This window comes from Drosophila sulfurigaster, chromosome 3, assembly GCF_023558435.1.
Source record: "Drosophila sulfurigaster albostrigata strain 15112-1811.04 chromosome 3, ASM2355843v2, whole genome shotgun sequence".
Classification (NCBI taxonomy): domain Eukaryota; kingdom Metazoa; phylum Arthropoda; class Insecta; order Diptera; family Drosophilidae; genus Drosophila; species Drosophila sulfurigaster.
Window position 1 is genome coordinate 47,870,569 of NC_084883.1, and position 20,891 is coordinate 47,891,459.

General features: G+C 44.8%; 3 protein-coding genes across 7 annotated transcripts in view; 1 reads left to right on the forward strand and 2 right to left on the reverse strand.

Annotated features, from left to right (window-relative positions):
- Nucleotides 1–13,317, reverse strand: part of LOC133842726 (neurobeachin-like protein 1) — a 37,500-nt gene extending 24,183 nt beyond the window's left edge. Inside the window, exons 1-15 of one of the 2 annotated variants that reach the window (XM_062275933.1) lie at nucleotides 12,973–13,317; nucleotides 12,393–12,746; nucleotides 12,148–12,334; nucleotides 11,995–12,083; nucleotides 11,601–11,708; nucleotides 11,301–11,450; nucleotides 10,623–11,236; nucleotides 10,349–10,556; nucleotides 9,684–10,292; nucleotides 7,675–8,958; nucleotides 7,003–7,612; nucleotides 6,716–6,951; nucleotides 6,302–6,592; nucleotides 5,899–6,235; nucleotides 5,642–5,829 (exon numbers count right to left, since the gene is read on the reverse strand). In XM_062275933.1, the coding sequence (XP_062131917.1) occupies nucleotides 5,642–5,829; nucleotides 5,899–6,235; nucleotides 6,302–6,592; nucleotides 6,716–6,951; nucleotides 7,003–7,612; nucleotides 7,675–8,958; nucleotides 9,684–10,292; nucleotides 10,349–10,556; nucleotides 10,623–11,236; nucleotides 11,301–11,450; nucleotides 11,601–11,708; nucleotides 11,995–12,083; nucleotides 12,148–12,334; nucleotides 12,393–12,746; nucleotides 12,973–13,023 (5,316 nt within the window). In that variant the 5' untranslated portion in view covers nucleotides 13,024–13,317. The remainder of the gene's footprint in view (nucleotides 1–5,641; nucleotides 5,830–5,898; nucleotides 6,236–6,301; nucleotides 6,593–6,715; nucleotides 6,952–7,002; nucleotides 7,613–7,674; nucleotides 8,959–9,683; nucleotides 10,293–10,348; nucleotides 10,557–10,622; nucleotides 11,237–11,300; nucleotides 11,451–11,600; nucleotides 11,709–11,994; nucleotides 12,084–12,147; nucleotides 12,335–12,392; nucleotides 12,747–12,972) is intronic. The other variant, XM_062275934.1, reaches the window with a different exon arrangement.
- On the forward strand, nucleotides 907–5,054 carry LOC133842727 (uncharacterized). 2 transcript variants are annotated; one of them, XM_062275936.1, is made up of 3 exons: nucleotides 907–1,226; nucleotides 2,526–3,156; nucleotides 3,319–5,054. In XM_062275936.1, exons 1-3 carry the CDS (start codon nucleotides 1,194–1,196, stop codon nucleotides 4,878–4,880), a joined length of 2,226 nt encoding a protein of 741 aa, XP_062131920.1. In that variant the 5' UTR covers nucleotides 907–1,193; the 3' UTR covers nucleotides 4,881–5,054. The 2 variants fall into 2 exon arrangements, with proteins under 2 accessions (XP_062131920.1, XP_062131919.1); XM_062275935.1 differs by having other exon boundaries at nucleotides 908–1,226; nucleotides 2,526–5,053.
- Nucleotides 13,318–14,454: 1,137 nt separating the features above from the next.
- On the reverse strand, nucleotides 14,455–19,810 carry LOC133842731 (protein tipE). 3 transcript variants are annotated; one of them, XM_062275941.1, is made up of 3 exons: nucleotides 19,596–19,810; nucleotides 15,456–18,292; nucleotides 14,455–15,250 (listed from the first exon to the last, which is right to left on the reverse strand). In XM_062275941.1, the coding sequence occupies exons 2-3, from the start codon at nucleotides 16,790–16,792 to the stop codon at nucleotides 15,187–15,189; spliced, it is 1,401 nt and encodes a 466-aa protein (XP_062131925.1). In that variant the 5' UTR covers nucleotides 16,793–18,292; nucleotides 19,596–19,810; the 3' UTR covers nucleotides 14,455–15,186. The 3 variants fall into 3 exon arrangements, with proteins under 3 accessions (XP_062131925.1, XP_062131924.1, XP_062131923.1); XM_062275940.1 differs by having other exon boundaries at nucleotides 15,456–18,284; nucleotides 19,550–19,810; XM_062275939.1 differs by having other exon boundaries at nucleotides 19,550–19,810.
- Between the last annotated feature and the right edge of the window lie 1,081 nt (nucleotides 19,811–20,891).

The following is a 20,891-nucleotide window of genomic DNA, read 5'->3' on the forward strand; positions in this document are numbered from 1 at the left end:
ATCTTATAAAAATATATACATATAAAGTATTTATAAGAGGGTTTATAAGACAAAGAATAACTTAATTTTTTTTTTTTTGAAAGTAAGCTTTGACTATTCACTTTCCATCGAAAGCGTTTTAATCATTTGTGTATATTTAGTTTGAAGTATAGATCTAGAAATTCAAGATCATTTGATCTATAATAATAGCAAGTTTTTTGAAGTCCAGGGTATTTGTGCTTCTAGCCACAACTACGCTTTAGTTTCGATTTGTTTTCACTTTCGATTGCTCGCTTTACAAATCGAATGCAATATTTGAACTGTGGGACGAAGTTGGAAACGTCACGTCCGCTCAGGTTCAAGTTCAATGTGGATGCACAGATGCAGATCGAGATGCGAACTCAAGATCGAAATGCGAGCTGGATGCGAGTCTTGAGCTTCAGCTTGAAGTTGAGCTGAGGAAGCGTTGCTCAGTCGTGCGAATGCATCTCGAATGCATTTTGGAAGCGAAACAAGTTTAACTTGATCTTGTGCGATTTACGAATCTAACATTTTGTTATTGTTTTAATTCGTATTGTTTTGCTTGTGGTTATTTATAGTTGTAGTTGCTATTGTTGCTGTTGTCTTAGGCCAAAAACCCAAAGACAGAGAGAGACATCCGCATTTGGGCATTCTTTACATAATCTGCCTGCTGGCAACACAGACATAGACATAGACACCTGGAGGGCATATGATTGTTCCAGGTGTTGCTGATGATAGCTGATGTTGGTGTTGTGGTGCTGCACCGGACCGGTGGGTGCTTTAATGGCAACGCTTTGTCATTCGACTGGTTCCAGCTACTGCTGCTGCTTCTTCTATTGCTGTTGCTGCTGCCGCTGGCAACTGGCAACGTCGCCTCTTCAACAAAACCAGACCACTTTCTTGGAGCACGCTCAGTTGCCGAAAGAAAGTCCAACGAGACGTGACCGGGTGGCGCGCTTAACCGTTCAGTGAGACTCCCCATAATATCGTTTAAAGTGTTCGCCAAAGAGTTTACAGTTTACACTCAGCAATCTGCAATTTGCAGTCTTTAGTCTTCAGTCGACTCTCTACAGATTACACTCTGGAATCTACTGCAAGGCGTAGCCCCAATGAAAGTTGTTGCTGTTTTGATTATTGGATGCCTTGAAAGACTTTGACTTTGAGATCGATACGCATTTCTTGAACGTTCCACAATGTGCAAACTTTTGTGGTTAAGTGTTTGTTTTGTAAGTGTGATGCCAAGTGCTTAATACCAAGAAGTGGCTAATTAATTGATAGTGATGAAGGTGCAAGGATTTACAAAGACAATTCCTATTCATATTTATTGCAAATATGATAGAAACCGAACTAAGGCAACAATCTATTATAGTGTATTATAGTTTGAACAAATATGAAAATTATTAATGTCAACTATTTGGTTATACTAAAAAAAGATAAACAAGTTAGTGAGAGTTAAGCCTTATTAATCGTAGAGTCAACCTACAATATTCTATACAACAAGTTGAGTTAGGAAAGATGAAGTACAGTGAAATTTTTAAAAAGTTAAGTGGGTTGTTTCTTGATTAATTTGAAGATAATTCTCACAAATTGAAGAAGAACCTAAAACAAACCTCCAAAGCTAATAAATTTTAAAGTACCTAAAATTTTAATAAGCAATAAAAAAATAAAGTTACTATTCTTCGAGCGAAGAAAAGTGCATCTGAAATATACGAATTTGAAGAAATTGATGGTTTAACTGAAGAAATAGAAATTATTCAAAAGTAATTTCTTTCTTTAGTATTGAAAATTTCAATATAGAAATACTTAAGTATTTTTCGTGTTACTCATTAGGATTAGGAAACATAGTTCCTAGCTATATACATCTATATAATAGACGCAATATTTTGGATAAAGCATATGAATATTATCATTCAAAGAACAGCAATGAATCATCTTCAAAGTTTGGTTTGTCTAACTCAAGAGAGGACTAACAAAGAGACGTTTTTGAAGAAATTAACAAAAGAGTGAGGAAGTGTGTGAGCGAGAGAGCTGCTGCAAAGTAATGCAATAAAGCAATGTATCATACATCGCATCCATCCATTCATTGTGTAGGCAGCAAAACGGATTGCGATGCACAGTGAACCTGAATTGGTGACGACGATCAGGTTCAATGCATGGTTCCCTTCTCCCCGCTCCCCTCCTACTGCTTCCCGTTTGCCTACTCCATTTGCCAATCAATTGCTGCTGTTGTTGGAGTTGCGTGTGGCAGCAGCGTGGCGAGCGTTGTTGCATGCCTGGCAATTAAGGGGTGAGCTGGAGAGGCAGGCAGGCTAGTTACGTGTTCGCGGAAGACTGTGCAATCACTTTAGTAACCACAATCCACAATCCCAGCAACAATATGAGCAATAGTTGAGGCTGCCGAAAGTCAAAGGTTGCCAACTACCAAAAAGACAAACCAAATAATGTTACCAAACTGTTTTTTGCGGAGAAAGTATGAAACTGTCTTTTTAAAACGATTAACTTATTGTGTCTGACCTTTCTTTTAGCTAACACTCTTGCCCCTGGCGCTGACTGCCGTCGGATCAAAGGTCAATGTCACAGACGCTCAGCAGACGCTCCAGACACCTTTGATTGCTAACCACAACTCCAGCAGTTCATTACTGCCGAAAGCAGAGCAACTGATACGCTATCGACGACAGCCGCCTAAGCGCAACAAGCAGCGACGTCGTGTGAAGGGCAAGTATGGACCACCTAGTTATCCGCCTGGACCATCGCATTCCCATGGACCACCTGGCCATCCGCCCGTAAGTTACTACAAGCCCGCGTCCTCTTCGTATCCATCGCATCTGGAAGAGCCAAGCTTTTCCATTGAGGACTTTCAGCATTTGAAATTCGATGGCGCAGATTTTCACATACCTGCCTCCAGCTACGAGGCACAGTCCATGGATCTAAATCTCTACAGTCACGAGCAGGAGGACAACGATCTCTATGGCGCACACAAATTCCCCAGTCTGGAGTACAGTTTTCCTGGCGACGAGTCTCCTGCGCTGGGATCGGACGAGCACACGCCGCATCAGAAATACGGCGTGCCTCCACAACAGAGTCACAGTCATTACAGCTCGATTCCTAGCTACAGCGGTGGATCAGGACCTAGCTACAGTTCAGGACCGAGTCACAGTCACAGCTCTAGTTCTGGTTACAGTTCAGGACCTAGCCATAGTTCCGGGTACAGTTCAGGATCCAGTCACAGCTCCAATTCCGGCTATAGTTCAGGACATAGTCCCAGTTCCAGCTACAGTTCAGGTTCCAGTCATAGTCCCAGTTCCAGCTACAGTTCAGGACACAGCTCCAGTTCCAATTCCGGTTATAGTTCAGGACCCAGTCACAGTTCTGGTTCCAGTTACAGTTCCGGTCATAGTTCCAGCTCCAGCTACAGTCCCAGTCACAATTCCGATCCAATTCCCAGTCTCAGTTATGAGACCAACAGCTACGAGACACCGGACACTTATATCCCACAACAATACGGACCACCGGCAGATGCAGCTCCTCCTGCGCCGCCCTCCACACGCTATGGTGTGCCCTCAGCGCCCGCTCATGTGCCCAGCTACTCACAGCCAGGTCCACCACCTCCGCCAGACTCCTACTCCATCTACGAGCAAAAGATTCCGAACACCGGCTACCATCAGAACTTTGCGGAACCGCCACGCGCCTCGCCCAACTATGAGATTTCCTACTCGCCGCCTGCCTATGAAATCAGCACTTCATATCAGCCCAACCAGCCGTCGTATCAACCACCACCAGCGTCGTCGTCCCACGATGGCCACTTTGCCGAACCGCCGCCAGCTGCCCCATCGCCGTACACGCCACCACAGCAACATCATCATCAACAACAGCAGCCGGCTGAGCCACCCAGCAGCTATGGACCGCCGGATGCACAAGTGCCCACCAGCTACACCAATGTGGAGTTGCATCCCACGGCACAGCAGTATCCCAGCGAGAACTATGCATTGCCCTCCGAGGAGTTACCCTTGAATCCGCATCACAAATTCCCTAGCTTTGATTTTCCCAAGTCCAGCTACGAGGTGCCCATCTACGATCCGATACCCTTCGAGGCATCGAACAAAGAGGAGCAAGAATCCTATCCGCCGATACTGCAAGACCCCGGATCGAATGCTTTGCCTCCCTCGGATGCACATGCTTCAGGCACTACTCAGAAGAGTCGGAAACGCAAGCGACGTCCCTCATCCGCAGTGATCTCTAAGAAACACACGCTGGATGTGCCTGAGTTGCAGGAAGCGTACGATGCCGACAGTCATGTGCAGGTGCGAGGCACCGACTTGGACACAGCTGCCTACGGTTCACGTTACGTGGAGCAAAAGCAGCGTCACTATGCGGCGGCCACAAGCACAACAACAACACCAGCGCCTTGGAGTCCAATGCGCATGCGAAGCACATCGAATGGCGCCTTTATACCCACCATCATCACCAGCACACCACCGACTCCTACACAATCGAACAGCAGCAGCAGTCGGAGTAGAAGTCGAGGCACCTCGCGCTATCATCAACGGACTGCGAGCACTGTCGATGGCAACTCGGAGACGCCTTCGACGGCGGTGACCATACAAAAGTCCCGCTCACAGAGCTACTACGATGGCACAATTGCACCGCCCACCTATCGACAATTTGGGCGTGGCACGCGACCCACACGACCCGTTCAGAGTCGTGGGGTGGGCGCCACTTTGGCCTTGCAGCCGGGCACGGAGCGGAATCCGACGCTGAAACGAACCACCAAAGGCGTCTTCGATACGACGCTCTTCAAGAGTCCGCAAACCGATCGCGAAATGGAACGCAAGCTCAGTGCGTTGCGTCAGAACTTGCCAAAAAATCACAAACTATATTAGATTAGAATCTACATCACATATAGTATATATAGAATAACATCAATATCATGATCAGCAGAGAGGAAAACGTCAAGGATGCGATGCAGAGCAATAAACGACTCCGAAAGACTTTGTTAACTGAGCTTAGATTGTAAGACTAAGAAAATAAATTGGACTATCCATAACATGCAACAGAGTCTTAATTATTTATATGAATTCCTGCCCAACTACATAATTTCTTGACTAAACCATCGCTAATGACAATTTGTTGGAGAAGTTTATGAGAAGCTACAAGCAAGTTTTGTGGAACTCAGCTTTTGTGCGTAATATCCTAAATAAATTGGACACAATTATTAAGCTTTTTATATGAACTCTTGCCTAACAAATTTATTCCTTGACTCTCAAAGAAGCAACGAGAAAGTTTTGTAGCAGTCAGTAATCTCCATATAAGCTGTCCTATAAAAGAATTATATACTTGTATTCTTTTTTGTTATAACATTTTTGTTATACGGCTGCTAGGTGAGCTATTCATTTGGCAAAAAAAAAAGTTGTTAAACAACTCTTCAAGTTTTAAATAATATTCGATTGTAGTTCTTACTATACTTTGCAGCTGAATTATACTTTTTTATATTCTAATAATTCGCACTTCTTAAGTAATTCGCACTTTTCATGTGTTTCATAAAATTTTTCAACTGTTGCCCCCACAATTCTGAATACTGACAAGTACCAAGGGGAAGAATAAGAGTCCAATCTTACAGTTAGTAAAATAACTTCACACTCACCATGCGTTCCATAAAGTTGCGCCACTTTTTGCTGGTGCTGTACATTTGAAAATCATTGAAGAAAACTGGTCCGCTCGAAGTGGATGGCAGATCGGGCAAAGTAGTGTCCAAATTAAATGCTGATCTGCATTTCTCCAACAATGCCTTCATCACAGGCATAAGGAACGAATACTCCTCTGGATTGCCAACTGCAAGTGGACAGAAAGTAATTTAAAATCAAATTAATCTATCAACAAATGCAAGTGTTCTTTGCTCACCCTCTATGGCATTGTCCAGAGCACGATTGATGCTGTAGAGCAGATAGGATAGCTCAGCTGGATCCTCAGTGGATCGACTTTGGAGTATGGCATGCAATTTAGCGGTGGCCATGGCCACAATACCCGGATTGGGATGATGCGAGCACTTGAGCAAGAGTCCCAGACACAAGCGTATCATATCGGACCAATCGTCCGATGAGCCCTGCTGAAATATCATGAGTGCATCGAGCAGCGCGAGCACACCATCCAACAGCTTAGTGGAGCACTTCTTGGACTCATCCTCGTTGGAGCCCAACACAACCAGCTCGTAAACCATGCGCAGAATGTGAGAAGCATTCTAGTAAGTTGAAGAGAGAAGAGTCCAATAATATTAACTTTTAAAATAATAATAACGTTGGTTTACCTCTTGATTGATGAGCGTTTGACTGCCATGCTCGGAGAGGTCAAAGAGCGATGCCTGCACAGCCATTTCAAGGATGCGCAGACGCAACGAAAGATGCGATGTAATCAGCTCATTGTTCAACGCCAGCAGATTAATGCAGCCCAGAACCTGGCCACGCTCCTGCCAGCATTGCGGATGATCGTTGCCAATGCCGCGCCAGAAAACATTGAACAACGTATTTGAGACGAGATAAACCAGCTGCTCCTCGGTGTCCACATCGCCATCGGCTACAAAATCAAAGGCCGTGGTGCTCTGTAATAAGAAATGAAAATTGATTATCATTCTATGAAATATTTCTTTATCTACTCAAGATGAGTTGTCACTAAATTATTATGGCGATTCTTCTTTTGGACAGTCAAATATAGAAAAACCCACCTCGAGGGAATCGCTCTTCTTGGTTGGTCCATGTGGTGATTGCGTGGAGCTGTCAGAGCTCAGGGACTCATCACGCTGCAGCGACGCCGCCGATGGCACGCTATCCGTGGTGTCCGTAGAGCTGCCCAGCGTGAGGGACTCAAAGGTGTCCTGAATGTCGTGCGTTGTCTGACGCAGCACCGAAAATACGCTGCTCACATTCTCCACAACGGCACCAGACACAGACTCGGCCAATTCTGCAAGAGTAAAGTAAATAAATGGCCAAAGCATTTGCAATTCCAACTCACCCTTAATCTCGCTTTCAATGACGGTGGCAGCTTCCGAGACGCTCGCTTGAATCTCATTGAGTATGAGTCCACTGTCGCTGTGCTCCTCCTGGGATTGCGCCTGTTGCTGCTGCAGCTGCGCAAGTCCAATCTCCTGATCCGAGAATGTAATCAAGTCGGCCTGGGCCAAGAAACTCGAATTATCCTCGAGCAGCACATCCATATTGATGCCAAAGCTGCGACGTCGTTCCTCGTCCGGTGGCACGCTTGTGATATGTTTGCGTATAAGCAGACGGGCAATCGACTCCTGCCAACCCGTCTGGCGAGCAATGTGCAGCGTCGATTGCTGCTTGACGAACGTCGTTTGCAACAGACGCTTGGCAATCTCCAGCTTGACTTGAAGATCGCAGCTGCTCACGTGATAAACGAGAAACATGAGGCCGCCATAGTCTGGCTGTGCGCCAAGCATTTCGTCAACCAGATGAAAGAGTATCGTCGAGCTGAGCGACATGGGCGTGATGAAGGAGAAGAAACCGGGAAACATGCTCTGCTCGCTGCTCTGATCGTAGAGGCGCAGCACTTGCTTGTACTTCTGATGCACACGCGAAGTGGCCAGCAAACCGCTAAGGAACTGCAGAGAAGAAAGTTGAAATCAGACTCTGAAAAAGAGTTTAAAATGTAGTTGTTACTCACTCTGATAGCCGCCTCTTGCACCTCGCTGCTGTAGCTTTTGTCCACGAAAAAGTTGTAGACGAGATTCGCAGTCTGCGGTTCGTGCAGCAGCAACACCATCTGATCCTTGCAGTTCTTGCCACGCACATACAGCGTCATCATCTCGAGGAACTCGATCAGCACCAGCTCCTGACGCACCGATGCCAGAAACGCGACCATTGCGTTCACCTCCTTGATGTTCACATCCTTTTGCAGATAAAAACGCACAATGCCAAACAATGTGCTGCGTATAGTTTTTGCATCATCGCTGCAAATGTTATCCGGTGTGCTGTAGTATTGTCGCACCACATCCAGCACAAACTGAATGCCATAGCGACGCCGGAAGTATTTGCGATCATTCTTGATCATTGCACTCAAATACTGCGCATGACCGAGTGTGATCTGGAACTGCAGACGCGACCAGATGGCAAAGTCAAAGACAATGTGCGCATAGAGCGCCTCCAGCAGCAGTTGTTGCTGCTGATTGTCGGCGGCAGCTGTGGATTTTTGTGCCTGCAGCGACTCCATCAGCAAATGCGTCGCCATCAGCGCATTCACATCGAAAAGCGGCGACGGACAACGCTGCAGCATTGTGCCAATGATGGCCAAGCATTCGCTACTCAGCAACTGCTGCTGATTGTTGTCATTCTCGTGGGTCAAATAGCGCAGCAGACACAACAGACTGGCCAACGGATGCTGGATCATCTTCCATTCGGTGTACGAGTTCGACGAGAGCATTTCCCAGTCGTTGAACTCCTCCGCCGTGGGCGTTTTCAACGATGTTGCCGTTGGCGTTGTTGCCGACTCTTCGCTTACACTGCCAATGGACACGTCCGCTTCGCTTTGCTCCTTGACCAACCGATGCAGCATTGGGAGTATGGCATTGATGCCACCAATGCTGTTGATGGTGTCCTGCATCTTGACAGTCTTCCGGTGCTCGGCGCTAATGCGTCCCGGATACCTGCCACCTGGTATCAAGTCCTGGCAACCGCCATGCCAAACGGCTCCTGGTGCATAGCAGAAGACGAAGCGGGAGTTCAGCTCGAGCAGATCGTTGTCCTGCGAGAAAATGGAGCTAAAGTTCATGCCCGCATCGAAGATGGTCTTCAGGCTGGTCGTTGGCTCAGCGAGCAGCACGCCACCAAGATGTCCTTGCAGGCACGCCTGCTCGCCAAACACCGTGTCCTGCATGCCAATGGGAAAGTTCTTCACATTCGGATCGAAGGCGGCTTGCGTGCGCAGCGGCAGCGTGAAGTAGTTGGATACCTGACGAAGGTCGAAAGGAAATTAGCAAAAGTTCCTAATAGAAATTGTTGCAGTTGATTGGATTTGACTTAAAGGCCTCAGTAAGTGGCTTATTATGTGTACCACAATTTCACATCCAATTTAAATAAAAGAAACTGATATAGCCACTACTTATTGTGAATAAAAGCAAAATAGTGCGGTATTTAATTTAAAATTGACCAAATTAATATACCACAAACAAATTAAAAAATTTACCAACGGATATTTTTAGTATATTGATTTAGAATAGTATTTAAAATATACTATATATCGGTATATACCGTATACCAAAATATACCAGGTTGTCAGTCAAAGTCAAATATCTTCTAAAATTGTTATCTGATCGCAACCAAATTTTCAGGAATTTTAAAGACTATAGTTATTATTGTATTTACCAAAATTCAAAGCTCTACGCTTGTCATTCTATTTTTATCGATTAGCGGGGGCTGAAGTAGGCGTGGCAAAACTTTGAAATAAACTTGATCTGCGTGCAAACATTAAGTGATGTCGAAATAAAATTATATCTCTATCTCTTATAGTCTCTGAGATCTAGGTGTTCATACGGACGGACAGACAGACGAACAAAGGGACATGGCGATGGAGATGCCCCCTTCTGCCTATTAAATACAATTACTGAGGCACAAAGTCATAATAAGTTCTACCTTATAGGTAACGGGTACAAAAAGGTTAATCATTACAATGCTTACATTTGCGGATAGTGTGCGTTCTAGCAGACTGGGCAGCATGCCTTTGAAGGCTGGCGCGCTCTCCTGCGACGAGGAGCGTGGCAAATTGCCGCTCGACTTGGGCGGCGGCGCGACCACAGCGCCAATGGAGCACACTGTGAAGGGTTCGTTCACCGCCTGCACTTTGAGGGTAGCGCTGAGTTTCTGCACAAAGTCCACAAAGATGTTGATCTGGCTGTAGGAGAACGGACGCTTTGGCGGCGTTATGGCCACCGTCAGATAATGCCATTGTCCATCGAGTAGTGTCTTGGTGGCCGTGGCCGATGTGAGGTATTCGCGACGTGTCAATGCCGCGACCACAACATTGCCATTGGCTTGCACAAAGACCTCGAAACCGCCGCCGCTGGCTGTATGCAATGTGAGCAGCATGCGACGTGTGTTGCTCTGCGTGGCAGCCTCGGCAGACGGTTGATTAAAGCGCACGAGAATGTGGAATATGAAGCCATAGGAGCCGGACACCCAGTTGCGTATGTCGGGCACCGAAATGCCATCCGTTGGCTGCTCAATGGCAAAGTACTCGGAGCAACAGTTGCTGCCGCGCAAACTTTGCAAAGCAATCACCACAAGTGTCTGCAAAGATTAACGATAAGAATTTTGCACTTGATTTGTGTGTTCAACGATCTCACCTGCTGCAGTTGCTTGTGATGCGGAAACTCTGCGCCTTGACGCAGCAGCGCAAAGATGCACTTGAGCTCGACGGGCACAATACTGAGCTTGCTGAGCTCCTCAATCAACTTGATTAGATTCTGGGCGCAAATCTCGCTCAACGTGGCAGCACGCGATAAACAAGCGCACACAGCCTTGACAACTCGACTGCCACAAGCCACAGTTTTACTAAAAATAAATACAAATTTAATATTAATGCTTAATCTTGGCAATGTTCTATAAGTTCTCGCTTACGTGCCGTAGTTGTCGGTGCAACCTTTAAGCAGCAGCGTGCTCACATGCAGTTGTTGCGGCTCTTGCAACTGCGGCAGCCATTGCAGCAGCTGCAACATCACCTCGGGCAGCACAAGCAGCCGCTGCTCGGCATTGTAACCCAGACTGAAGCACGCCTCCAGCAGCGACACCGACGGTGCCTCCTTGAAGTCATGCATGTTCACAAACAGTCGCTCGATGCGTTCGCCTTGACGCAGCTGCTCCGCATTGCTGGGCGAGCTGTGCGTCAAGGCGGCCAGCGAATCTATGGTGCTGCTCAGCATATTTAGCACACAATGTGACAACACATGCCAATGCTTAATGGCCTGCGGCAGCCCAATGAGCAGCTCCAAAAGCTGTGTCTCGGCGATGGCCTCGCTAACAGCCGCCGTTGTCCTCTGTCCTTTGTTAGGCGACAGAAAAAGCTGCACGGCTGCCACGCTCGAGGCGAGTGCGTTGACATCGATGGTTGCATCGCTGTCACTGTCGCTGGTTATATCGAAGCTGGCGGCGCCGCTGTCGAAGAGCGTCGTTGCCAGCAGCTGCTGCAGTGCATCACAATAGAGTTGTATTAACGTAACTAGATCTATTTGGCGCTACAAAAGGAAGAGATTTTTAATCAAAGAACAATACTTATTACACATATCAACTGGCACTTACTTCTTCTGGACTAGATTTCTGCAGCACGATAACCATGAGTGCGTAGCAATTGAGCGCCACATGCCGCAGACTGCTCGCGCTCTCCCACTGCTTAAGGATGCGCATGATGATGGAGACTGTGGCCGGGCAAATGGCACGCATTCCATTGCGCTGAAGCAGCAATTTGAATCGTTTGCAGTTTAGTTTTAAGTAAATACGCAATTACACGAATGAATAGCAGTAACTTATGCAGAGAGTAAGAGAGAGCGAAGTGCGGGCAATGGGGGACAAAGTATGAGAATAAAAGCATTTACCACTCACCAAGTTATCACAGTTTAGAAGCTGCCCGTCACCCGAGCGCGAGGCAATTGCAGTAGTAATTATAGCGTTAGTACTATTTCTATTTGTCGAGTTCGAGTTTAAGGTTTTCTGCGAGGCAGATGAAGGATGCGAGAGCCAAAAGACATGTTAAACAAATGAAAACGAAATGAAATTAGAGAGAAAGCCATAGAAAGTTAAGCGAGCTAAGAGCCATCACAAATTTACAAGTTAATTGACAAGTTAAAAACAATATAAACAGAAAAGGAGGTTGCTAAGTGAAGCCATCACAAGTCGTTAATAACATAAACAAAAAAAGAAAACGATTAGCAGCTGAGGGAATCGCTTATTAGACACAATTAATCCACGGCCAGGTAACAATAAACTGAACAGCTACCTGAGAGCCGCAAATGACAGCGCCCAGCACATTCAACAGACTCTCGCCAATGTTCGGAAAGTGCAGCAGTTCCTCCTTTTGAAAGCAATCTGCAAACAAAACCAGATGAGTAATAAATCAATAATAGAGTCTATGTATATAGCAAACACTCACCATAGATAAAGGGCACAATTTCTACATGTACCGCATGCGGTTTATAGGGCAACTGATTATAATCGGCGTGTTGGCCACGCAAAAAGCTGCGCCACGTCAAATAGGGATCATACATGACCTCCAGGAATGCCGAGAAACTGCCAAACAGATGAATCATAGCTGGTGTGACGCGACGCGCCTCCATTTGCTGCCCAAAATTGAAATTGATTAGCGAGTGTAATTAAATTGATTAACGAAAGTCTCACCTGATTGAACAGCTTGGCTAGTATGGCGATTAGATTGGGCTTGTACTCATACTTGATGATGGCCAGTATGTTGTCAAAGTGTCGACAGACAATCACCAGGCAATCAATCAGTATGGCAACCTGTTCAATGCCCTCCTCTGTCAGCGCATCGGTGTCGCATTCATCGCGTGCCACAATGATGAACTTGCCAATGGCGGGCAACAGCTCATCCGGCAGTCGTCCCAGATGCGGTCCATTGTCCGGGCGCACCTCATGCCACAGCGGACAGTCGTCGGACTGGAAGTCCAGCTGCAATTGACTGCGCCAAATGTCCACAAAGCGTGCGACAAACTCACGAAAATAGGTTTCATCGTTCTGTGGAAAGGGAAATTGATTATATAACACACACACACGTAGCTGCAGGTCCTGCAAATGTCGTCCGCAGGCAGACATACTATGCTGTCTTCTTATTGGCAAGAGCACGTTGGCAAGTGTGTTTGGCGGTGATTAATGCGAAAAACACGTCACCGCCTCTTTCCCCTCTTCACCTCTTATCTATAAGGCGCACTTGCAACGTTTCATGAACGTTATTATCGTTTACCTTTGTTGTGTACTGCACCCACAGGTTGTAGATGTCCTTTTTGTTATCCATTTTCAGCTTTGCCACAACATTTGTTTAATTTTCCACTTGAGTTTATTTGTTTACAAGCAAAAAGGCAGCAACAACAACAACGGCAACAACGACAGCAAAAGTTGCCGATCAATTCAGATGAGTGCGTAGCGTAGCAGTTGCGAAAAGCGTTTCTCCTTTTGTTGCAGTAAGTGGCGTGTATAAATAAAGCGTGCTCGATAATATTAAAACACTGTTTTATAAAAATAACAACATTTGTCAATAGTAAAAGTTCTTTTCCATCGCTTTGCACGGCGATTTGCAGCCGCAGCTGATAAGCAGCTGTTTGGCGTTGCCACCTGATGCATCACTTGCATAGACCTATCGAAACGACGCGCTTTGTCATCGATAATAAGTGTTGCAGAAAAGCACTGGAAATTCAAATTGCAACCGCGCAATCGGTAGACAGTTGGAAATCGGTTGAAAAGACAAGTTGGTTTTTGTAGGCTGCTAAATGCGTATTTTATTTCGAGATTTTGTTTCGCTTTTTGTTTTCAATTCTAGTAGCATTTGTTTGTTGTTTTGTTTTACATGATATTAGCTAGTAGTTGCGCTTGTTGTTTTCATTTCTGTATTTTCTGTTTTGTGTTTGTATTGTGTTTTTCTGTTTATGTGTCTCATGCAAGTATCTTTTTGTTAAAACCAAACTATATATATGTGTGTGTGTGTGTATATTTGCTGCTTATCATTGATAGATTATTCGCAATAGGTGCAATTACCGGTTGCAAATGCGTCTATATGTAATGCCTAGGCAACGAGTTCCGAAAGTATTCGCATCGTTTTTCATTTGTTTTTAATTTTCGAAATTTTACGAGTAGTTTTGTTTGCTTGCTTTTTGAATTGATTTCGTTTTCCTTTAGGGGATTTATTTTGTTTGATTTTTTTGGGGTTTGTTTGTTTTTGTTAATATAAAAAAAGGAAACATTATATTTAAGTCTAAATTATTATGATTTTAATGCTTTAATTATTTGTAAGAATTAATTGAATAGCTTGAACCATTTTGTAGTACCTATAAATATCATTATCATTTAATAATCTTAATAAAATTAATATGTAGAAGAAAAATCTTATGCCTCTGTTACTTTCCTTTAGTTAAAGCTGTGAGTTTTTATCCATTAGCATTAATTAGAAGGATAACAATTGTTGTTATTTATATTATTATTATAATAATTATGATTTCAATTATTCTGTAATATACTTAGGCTTTGTTTTGACTTGTTATTTTAATTACGTTCTTTATCGCATAATTTAGTTTGCTTTTGTTTAGTTGTATTTTTCATTAATTAAATAAACAATGCTGCTTAAATCTTGCTTGCTTTCTTGTTTCACACTGTCGAGGCAAATGTAGCACTTTATTTTCGGCTTTACAATATCTAAAATTCTTTCGATTTGTAAATACTTAAGTTGCGCGTGTTTTGTATTTTTTTTTTAAGATTTTTTCTTTGGTTTTTTTTTAATTATTTATTATTTTTTGCTTGCGATTTGCTTTCGAGTCGTCAGCGATTGTTGCAAATAGAAAAATAATTCCAAGTAAATATTTGTATATGTATTGTGTATAAGTTTTATAATTTGCTTTTTAGGTATATAGTACTGAAGTATTCCTTTTCGTACTCTTTTTTTTATTTTTTTTCGCCATCGTCTGCTTGTTATTGTATTTGTACCAATTAAAGTAACACCTTCGTCATGCCTCGCATCCTTTAAAAAGTGTCCTCGACTGTCTCCGATGCGTCCCCCGTCAGATCATATCGGAAACACGCTCTGTTAATTTCAATTGAATGTGTTATGAGTGTTAAGCTTATTCGAAAATAACTCCGATCTATCGTAATATTATGTGACTCGGGTGTGTGTGTGTGTGTGCGACATGTGTTTGTTGTTGTGTAGTGTGTGTTAGGTAAATATAATCTATCATAGTTATTTTTAAATGTCTTTAACAGCTCTGAAGGTATTCAGGTTCGCTTCGCATAGTTGTATGCGTTGTTTATCGATTGTTTTAGGGTAGAAATACTTGGGTTTCTTCTTGTTGCTTGCTCCGTTTTATACTTTCACTTCGGTGAACCAACTTGCTGCTGTCTAGGATTCGCCATCCAGCAGCGGTTCATTTTCCGAATCGGAATCTAACATTTTCCAGACCATGCGCCTGACGTTTCAGACTGCCGCTGTCGGCCCAGGTGGAGTTGAGATACTCGTCGTCATCGTCTTGCTCAAGTTTCTGGAAAACGCACAAAAAAGAAAGTAATTTTTTAGTCGATGGAGTCATAGGAAGGCAGGGATGCAAAATGGAACAGAAGTGACTCTTTGAAGGGCTGCAAAAATGGTCAGAAGTGACTCCTTGCAGCCCCGTTCAAATATGAAGCATAGTTTTAGGGGCATCTTATATATTAGATAAGTAGCGGACAAGGATCATCGATCCTTACCCTTGCACAGAGTTCGACGTGGATAGCACGCCATTCTCCAATGAATCCCTGGACAACTCATCGGCCATTTGCACTTTGAGCTGATGGCCAAACGAGTTGATCTCCGAGTTGGGCGTCATCATCTGTGAACCCGCCGGCGACTGAGCAATGTAGTGGCCAGGCGTGGTGATGGAGCCGCCCTGCGATATGCATGTGGTCATACCAGGACCACCGTTGGGCAGCACGCCCTCCAGGCAGCTGTCATTGGTCGTTGAGTCCATGTTGACGATCTGGCTGCCGGCAGCATTGTCAGCCAAAACGGCGCCATCGCTATCATCGACGGCATCGATGTCATCAATGTCCATATCCTCAGCATTCTTATCGAGCGGCGCCGTCTCCTCGTCCTCGTTGTAGATCTTAAAGTACGCGTACGTCAGGTAAATCACCGAGATGATGAACGACGGTATGGGAATGGCCATTGAATAGACCAGATTCAGTGTGTTCTGCCAATAGTCCAAGTCGCTGATCACCAGACTGGGATCCACCTTGGAGTAATAGCAGGGAAACTTCATGCCCACCTTCGTGTAGCGCTTCAGCCAAATTGTGCAGTTCAGCATGGGCGGATAACCACAACCCTTGACATTGGGAAAGAGTCGGGCACCGACATAAAAGTACGCCGAGTTATTGCCCATCAGACCCTCGTTCAGTTCGGAGATCTCGTCGAATGGTCGACGCTCGCCATTGAGCAGTGTGCCCGCAGCACTGAGACCCACTGTGTCCTCCGAATCCTCGATTAAATAGCCATTTGAGCCATCGGCATCACCAAAGTTCAGTTGCTCAAATCGACTGCCACCACTCAGTGATCCACCACTGGGACCCACAGTATCCACGTCCATATCCATGATGGAGTTGGCATCTCCGGCACCCAGATTATCGTACTCGTAATCCCGTAGAGCGCGCTCATAGCGATCTGTTCGCTTGACGGGCGGTATGACACGTTCCGATTCCTTCAGATTGATGTGATACTCCGTGAAGTTAAACTCATCCGTATAATTATAGAGATTCAGTCGATAGTTGACACGGATCTGAGTGCACGTGTATATATCCTTTGTGCAACCCTCGCGACACGATGACCACGAACAGTTCTTGGCACCGAAATAGATTTCGGTGTCGTAGGTCTCGCACAGCGCTGGCACCTCCTCGAACTGCATGAATATGGTGGTGAACGCTGGCTCGATGACGAACGGCACGAGGAACAGGAATGCAAACATGCTGAACGTGCCGAGGAGTATGAAGAACGCCGTCGTATAGAAGAGCAGTTTCTCCTTTGTGGTGCGTTTGTCCGCCTCATCTCCCATGTTGAGTCACTAAATGTGTGTTTTGTTTGTTATGCTGATGATGATTGGTCTATGTCCGGCGTTGCAAGGATCCGGATTTCTCAATTAAACGGCGCAGGTCTGGCGGCAAAATCGGCAAACTGGCAAACGGGCAGCAAAGTATTCCAAAAACGGGGAGAGCAATTTTTAATGGGAGGCAGAGAGTGTAGTTCCTTCTATTTTGTATATATAGCTTAAATATCTGTATATTATATATATATATATGTATATGTATGAATATCTCTATATATATATATGTATATATATAATGTATATATTATTTATTGGGCTGTCGGTGCACGAGAGGCGTTAATTAAGTGTTGAGAAATTGTTGTTTATCTTGTTAGTTTAGCTTAGAATCAGTGTTAAGCTATTAATCGATAAACGATAACTAAAAGCTATGATTTACGTTTTACGATTACAACTACGGTGCAGTTATATCACAGGGAGATTCGAGTTCGTTTCTTGCTTTTGCTTTATGTTGCGTTGCGGCTGATGTTGTTGCTGTTCTTATTTGTTGTTATTCTTGTTCGTGTTGTTGGCTTCCTCTTGTTATTGCTGTTGTTGTTTTTCTGCCACCATTGCCGTTCAACTCTCACAGCAGCCGCTGGAGCTGGGCAATTGTTGTGGGTGGTGTTCCATTCCCGCTGTTGTGCGTTGCCAGTCGCGTAATTAGTCTAAATATAACCCAGGGATGCGACACATCCACAACATCCACAGCACGCATGTTAGCACTAGCTGGCATTGGATATGGACATGTGGAAGGAAGCCACACCACAAAATCCTGACCAACCAACGAACGAACGAACGTATGAGCGATCCCCGCCTGGCAGTGCGTCAAGTCAACCTTTGCTAATTGCTTTATGCGTCCCAACGGAGATGTTTCGTCAGCAGCAGTTCGACGACGACGACGACGATGCAGTGACGCCTCTTCTTCCTTTCCGCCTCTGCTGCTCTCTTCTCAGACAGCCCCAACAAGCCAGCAAGCAAGTGTTTTCACTTTGCTCAGCTCTCTCTGTCCTCTCGCTTGCTCCTTCGCCTTTGCCTTTCGCCCGTTCTCCGCTCAGTTCTTTGCCTTTGCTTGATTATTTTATGACTGCGGCAAAAGGCTGCGCATATGTGTGTGAGTGTGTACGTGTCACAATGTATGTGTGGGTGTGAGTGTGTCTGTGTGTTGTAGGCCTGCCAATGGCCAATTTTGAGTAATGGCCTCTTCTCACTCTTTGTAGTCGTAGTTGTAGTTGCTGTTGTTGCTGCTGATGTAGTTGACAATGTTGCTGTTGTTGTTGCTTTTAGCTACTTAGCTTGGTATTTAGTTCATTTGTTGCTATAGTCGCTTTTGTTACAGCTGCTGGACGGACAGTTTTGTTTTCTTTTTTTTTTTTTGTTTTTTTTTTATTCACTTATATGCGCTGCGCTCTTTGGCTCTTCTTCTGCTGCTTACACTTGTCCTTTGCCACGTGCAGGTGTCACCCTGTCAAACTGTGTGCGTTAGAGCAAGATGGAGGCATGTTATCAAAATTAAACCGTTAGACGCGCTTAGTTCACATGTTAATGACTGTCAAATGGGTTAAGAATAGCAGCGTTTTTTTCACTTTGTGACGTTATTTTCGAGACCTCGACACTTGGCGTTGCGTTTTATTTATATACTATACTTGGTATATATATTTTTTATGTAACCTCGCCAACGTTTAAATGCTGTTTGGTTTTGGCTTTGCTTGTTATTCTTTGGCGGCAGCAGAGTGATGTGAAGGGGAGACATGGTGGGAGGGGAGGGAAGGGCAGTGCTCTCGTGTCCCGGAGTATTACGAAACGGAAATATGCCGCTGCCGAGCAACAAACAACAACAGTAGCAACTGGCGACAATGAGCTCACATGGGCGTCACGAGCGGCAATTGTTGTTGCTGCTGTTGTTGTTGAAGTAATAAACTCCTTCGGCGAAGTTGTTGCCTAGAGCCGAGTGGGAAAGAAGGAGGAAGAGTAAAAAGCGGACTCAGCCGCATGTAATTTTCAATTCATTTGGCACGCTTACATTCTCATTGGACACACACACACACATGCATGCATATACAGAGAGAACGTGCACATGCAAGGGACAAAAAAGAAACACACTCGCATACAAATAGAGTAAGTAGGCAGCTCTACTCACTCCAATTGGCATTATGCGGCATAGGAGGCGCTGTTCACTCCACAGTCGGAATGGGGAGGGAGATAGGGAGTAAGCAAGGGAGGGGCAACTTGGCGACTCCTCGTGCTTTGCACGAAACGATTTTTCATTTGCTTTGTGATTCAATGGAGACCCCAAACTGGTAACTGGCAATTGGGAATCCAATTGGAAACAGTTAGTGGAGAGACTCTATGGAAGAGTTGGGGGAAGAGCACAAACACTTCAAATATGACATTGTTTTTATAATAATGTGTGTGACCAATGACGTTGCTGTTGTTGTTTTTGTTGTTGCCGTCGTCTCTCAATGTGTTGTCCTGTGACGTCGAGTTGCGTGTTGACTACGTGTGTGTTGGAGCATGTGCTGAGTGTATGTATGGGTGTGTGTGTGTGTGTGTGTGTATGTGAGTGTTTACTCAAGGTTCAGGTTACGATTACGCATTTTCAATCAGAAGCCTAGCAAAGTTTTGCCTTGTTTGTTGTGCTGCTGCTGTAGGCAAACAATAAAAACAACAACAAATTACATGGCTCATTTTGCAACATTAACCATATATCTATTTTTCTTTTATTATGACCTGATTGCGTACGGGTCAAAAGTTCAAAATACAAAAAAATATCCACATTTTGTCATTTTGCGCTGGGAACCTCGACGGACGAGCGACCGACCGACCGACGACGCGACGGCAACAACGAGCAACGACGGCGACGACAGACGGGCAATGAATGGCGAAAGCACAACCAACAACGATGGCGACGGCGAATGACGACGGCTGAACTCTTCACCGAAAGGACTGCCACTGGCGACGACGCTGCAGCTGCTGCTGAACGAGCTCCTCCATCAACATGCGCCGCGGCGAGAGCTTTCGCTGCGCTACCCTACAAAGTGGCGGCATCCACGCACCACCTACATCTGCTTAGCTTACACATTGCGTAGGGTTACACTCAATTCGATGTGAACTAGGTGAAAGCTTTGTTCGCTGCCTGGCTGCCGAAAAGCTTGCTACACATTGGATGACGTAAAGCCAAGCAACGCATGCGCTTTTTTTCGAGCAATCGTTCTCGCAATCTCTCTCTCAAGCTGGCTTTCGCAGTCGCAGTCGCTGTCCGAGCAGCAGCAGAGCGAGCAGCAGCAAGCAGTTCGAGCAGCTTGAGAAATGTCAGAATTGGCGTAAACAGCAGGAAAATGTGAGCCGCGAGCCGTGCACGTCACATATTTTCATCTGTTTGGAATTTTCTCGGCTCTCGTTCGTGCGCCATGTAAAAGGCAGGAAAAAGCATAAAGAAAAAGGGCAAAAAATAGGCAAAAGAAAAGAGGAAATTTTTTAATCAAATCTCATATTACTGCCTTATATAGTGTGTATTAATTGCAAACAACTGCAAAAGTTAACAAAGTTCGAAATCGTGTTGAACAAACTACATTTAAATTGGAAAGTCACAAAATCTCATTGGAGCCAGCTGCATTCCATTATGAAACGACTTTACTGGTCGCAAGTGCTGCGTTGCTGCAGATAGACATGTGCGTGTGTATGTATGTATGTGCATGTGATTGTGTGTCGTCCTTTGTGTGTGTGTGTTCGAGTGAACGTAAATAAACCTCAATATACATTTGGCCAAGGAACAACACCCACAAAATTGTTCATGTGAGTACAACGAAATGAATTTCCAAATACTTTAATATCAATATCATCAAAGAAACAACTTTTACTTTTACTTTACGTGTTGTGCATTTGACCTTCTTTCCTTGCTTGGGAATCGTTAGGAGGAAGTGTTGCCTACTTATGAGCGCATTCTAAATTCCCCTTCCCACTAAACAACAACAACAACAACAACAACAACGAAAACAACTCACCTCAATCAACAATGTAAAATATAAGTTGCTCTGGCTCAATAACACTTGCCATTGATTATTCAATGGTT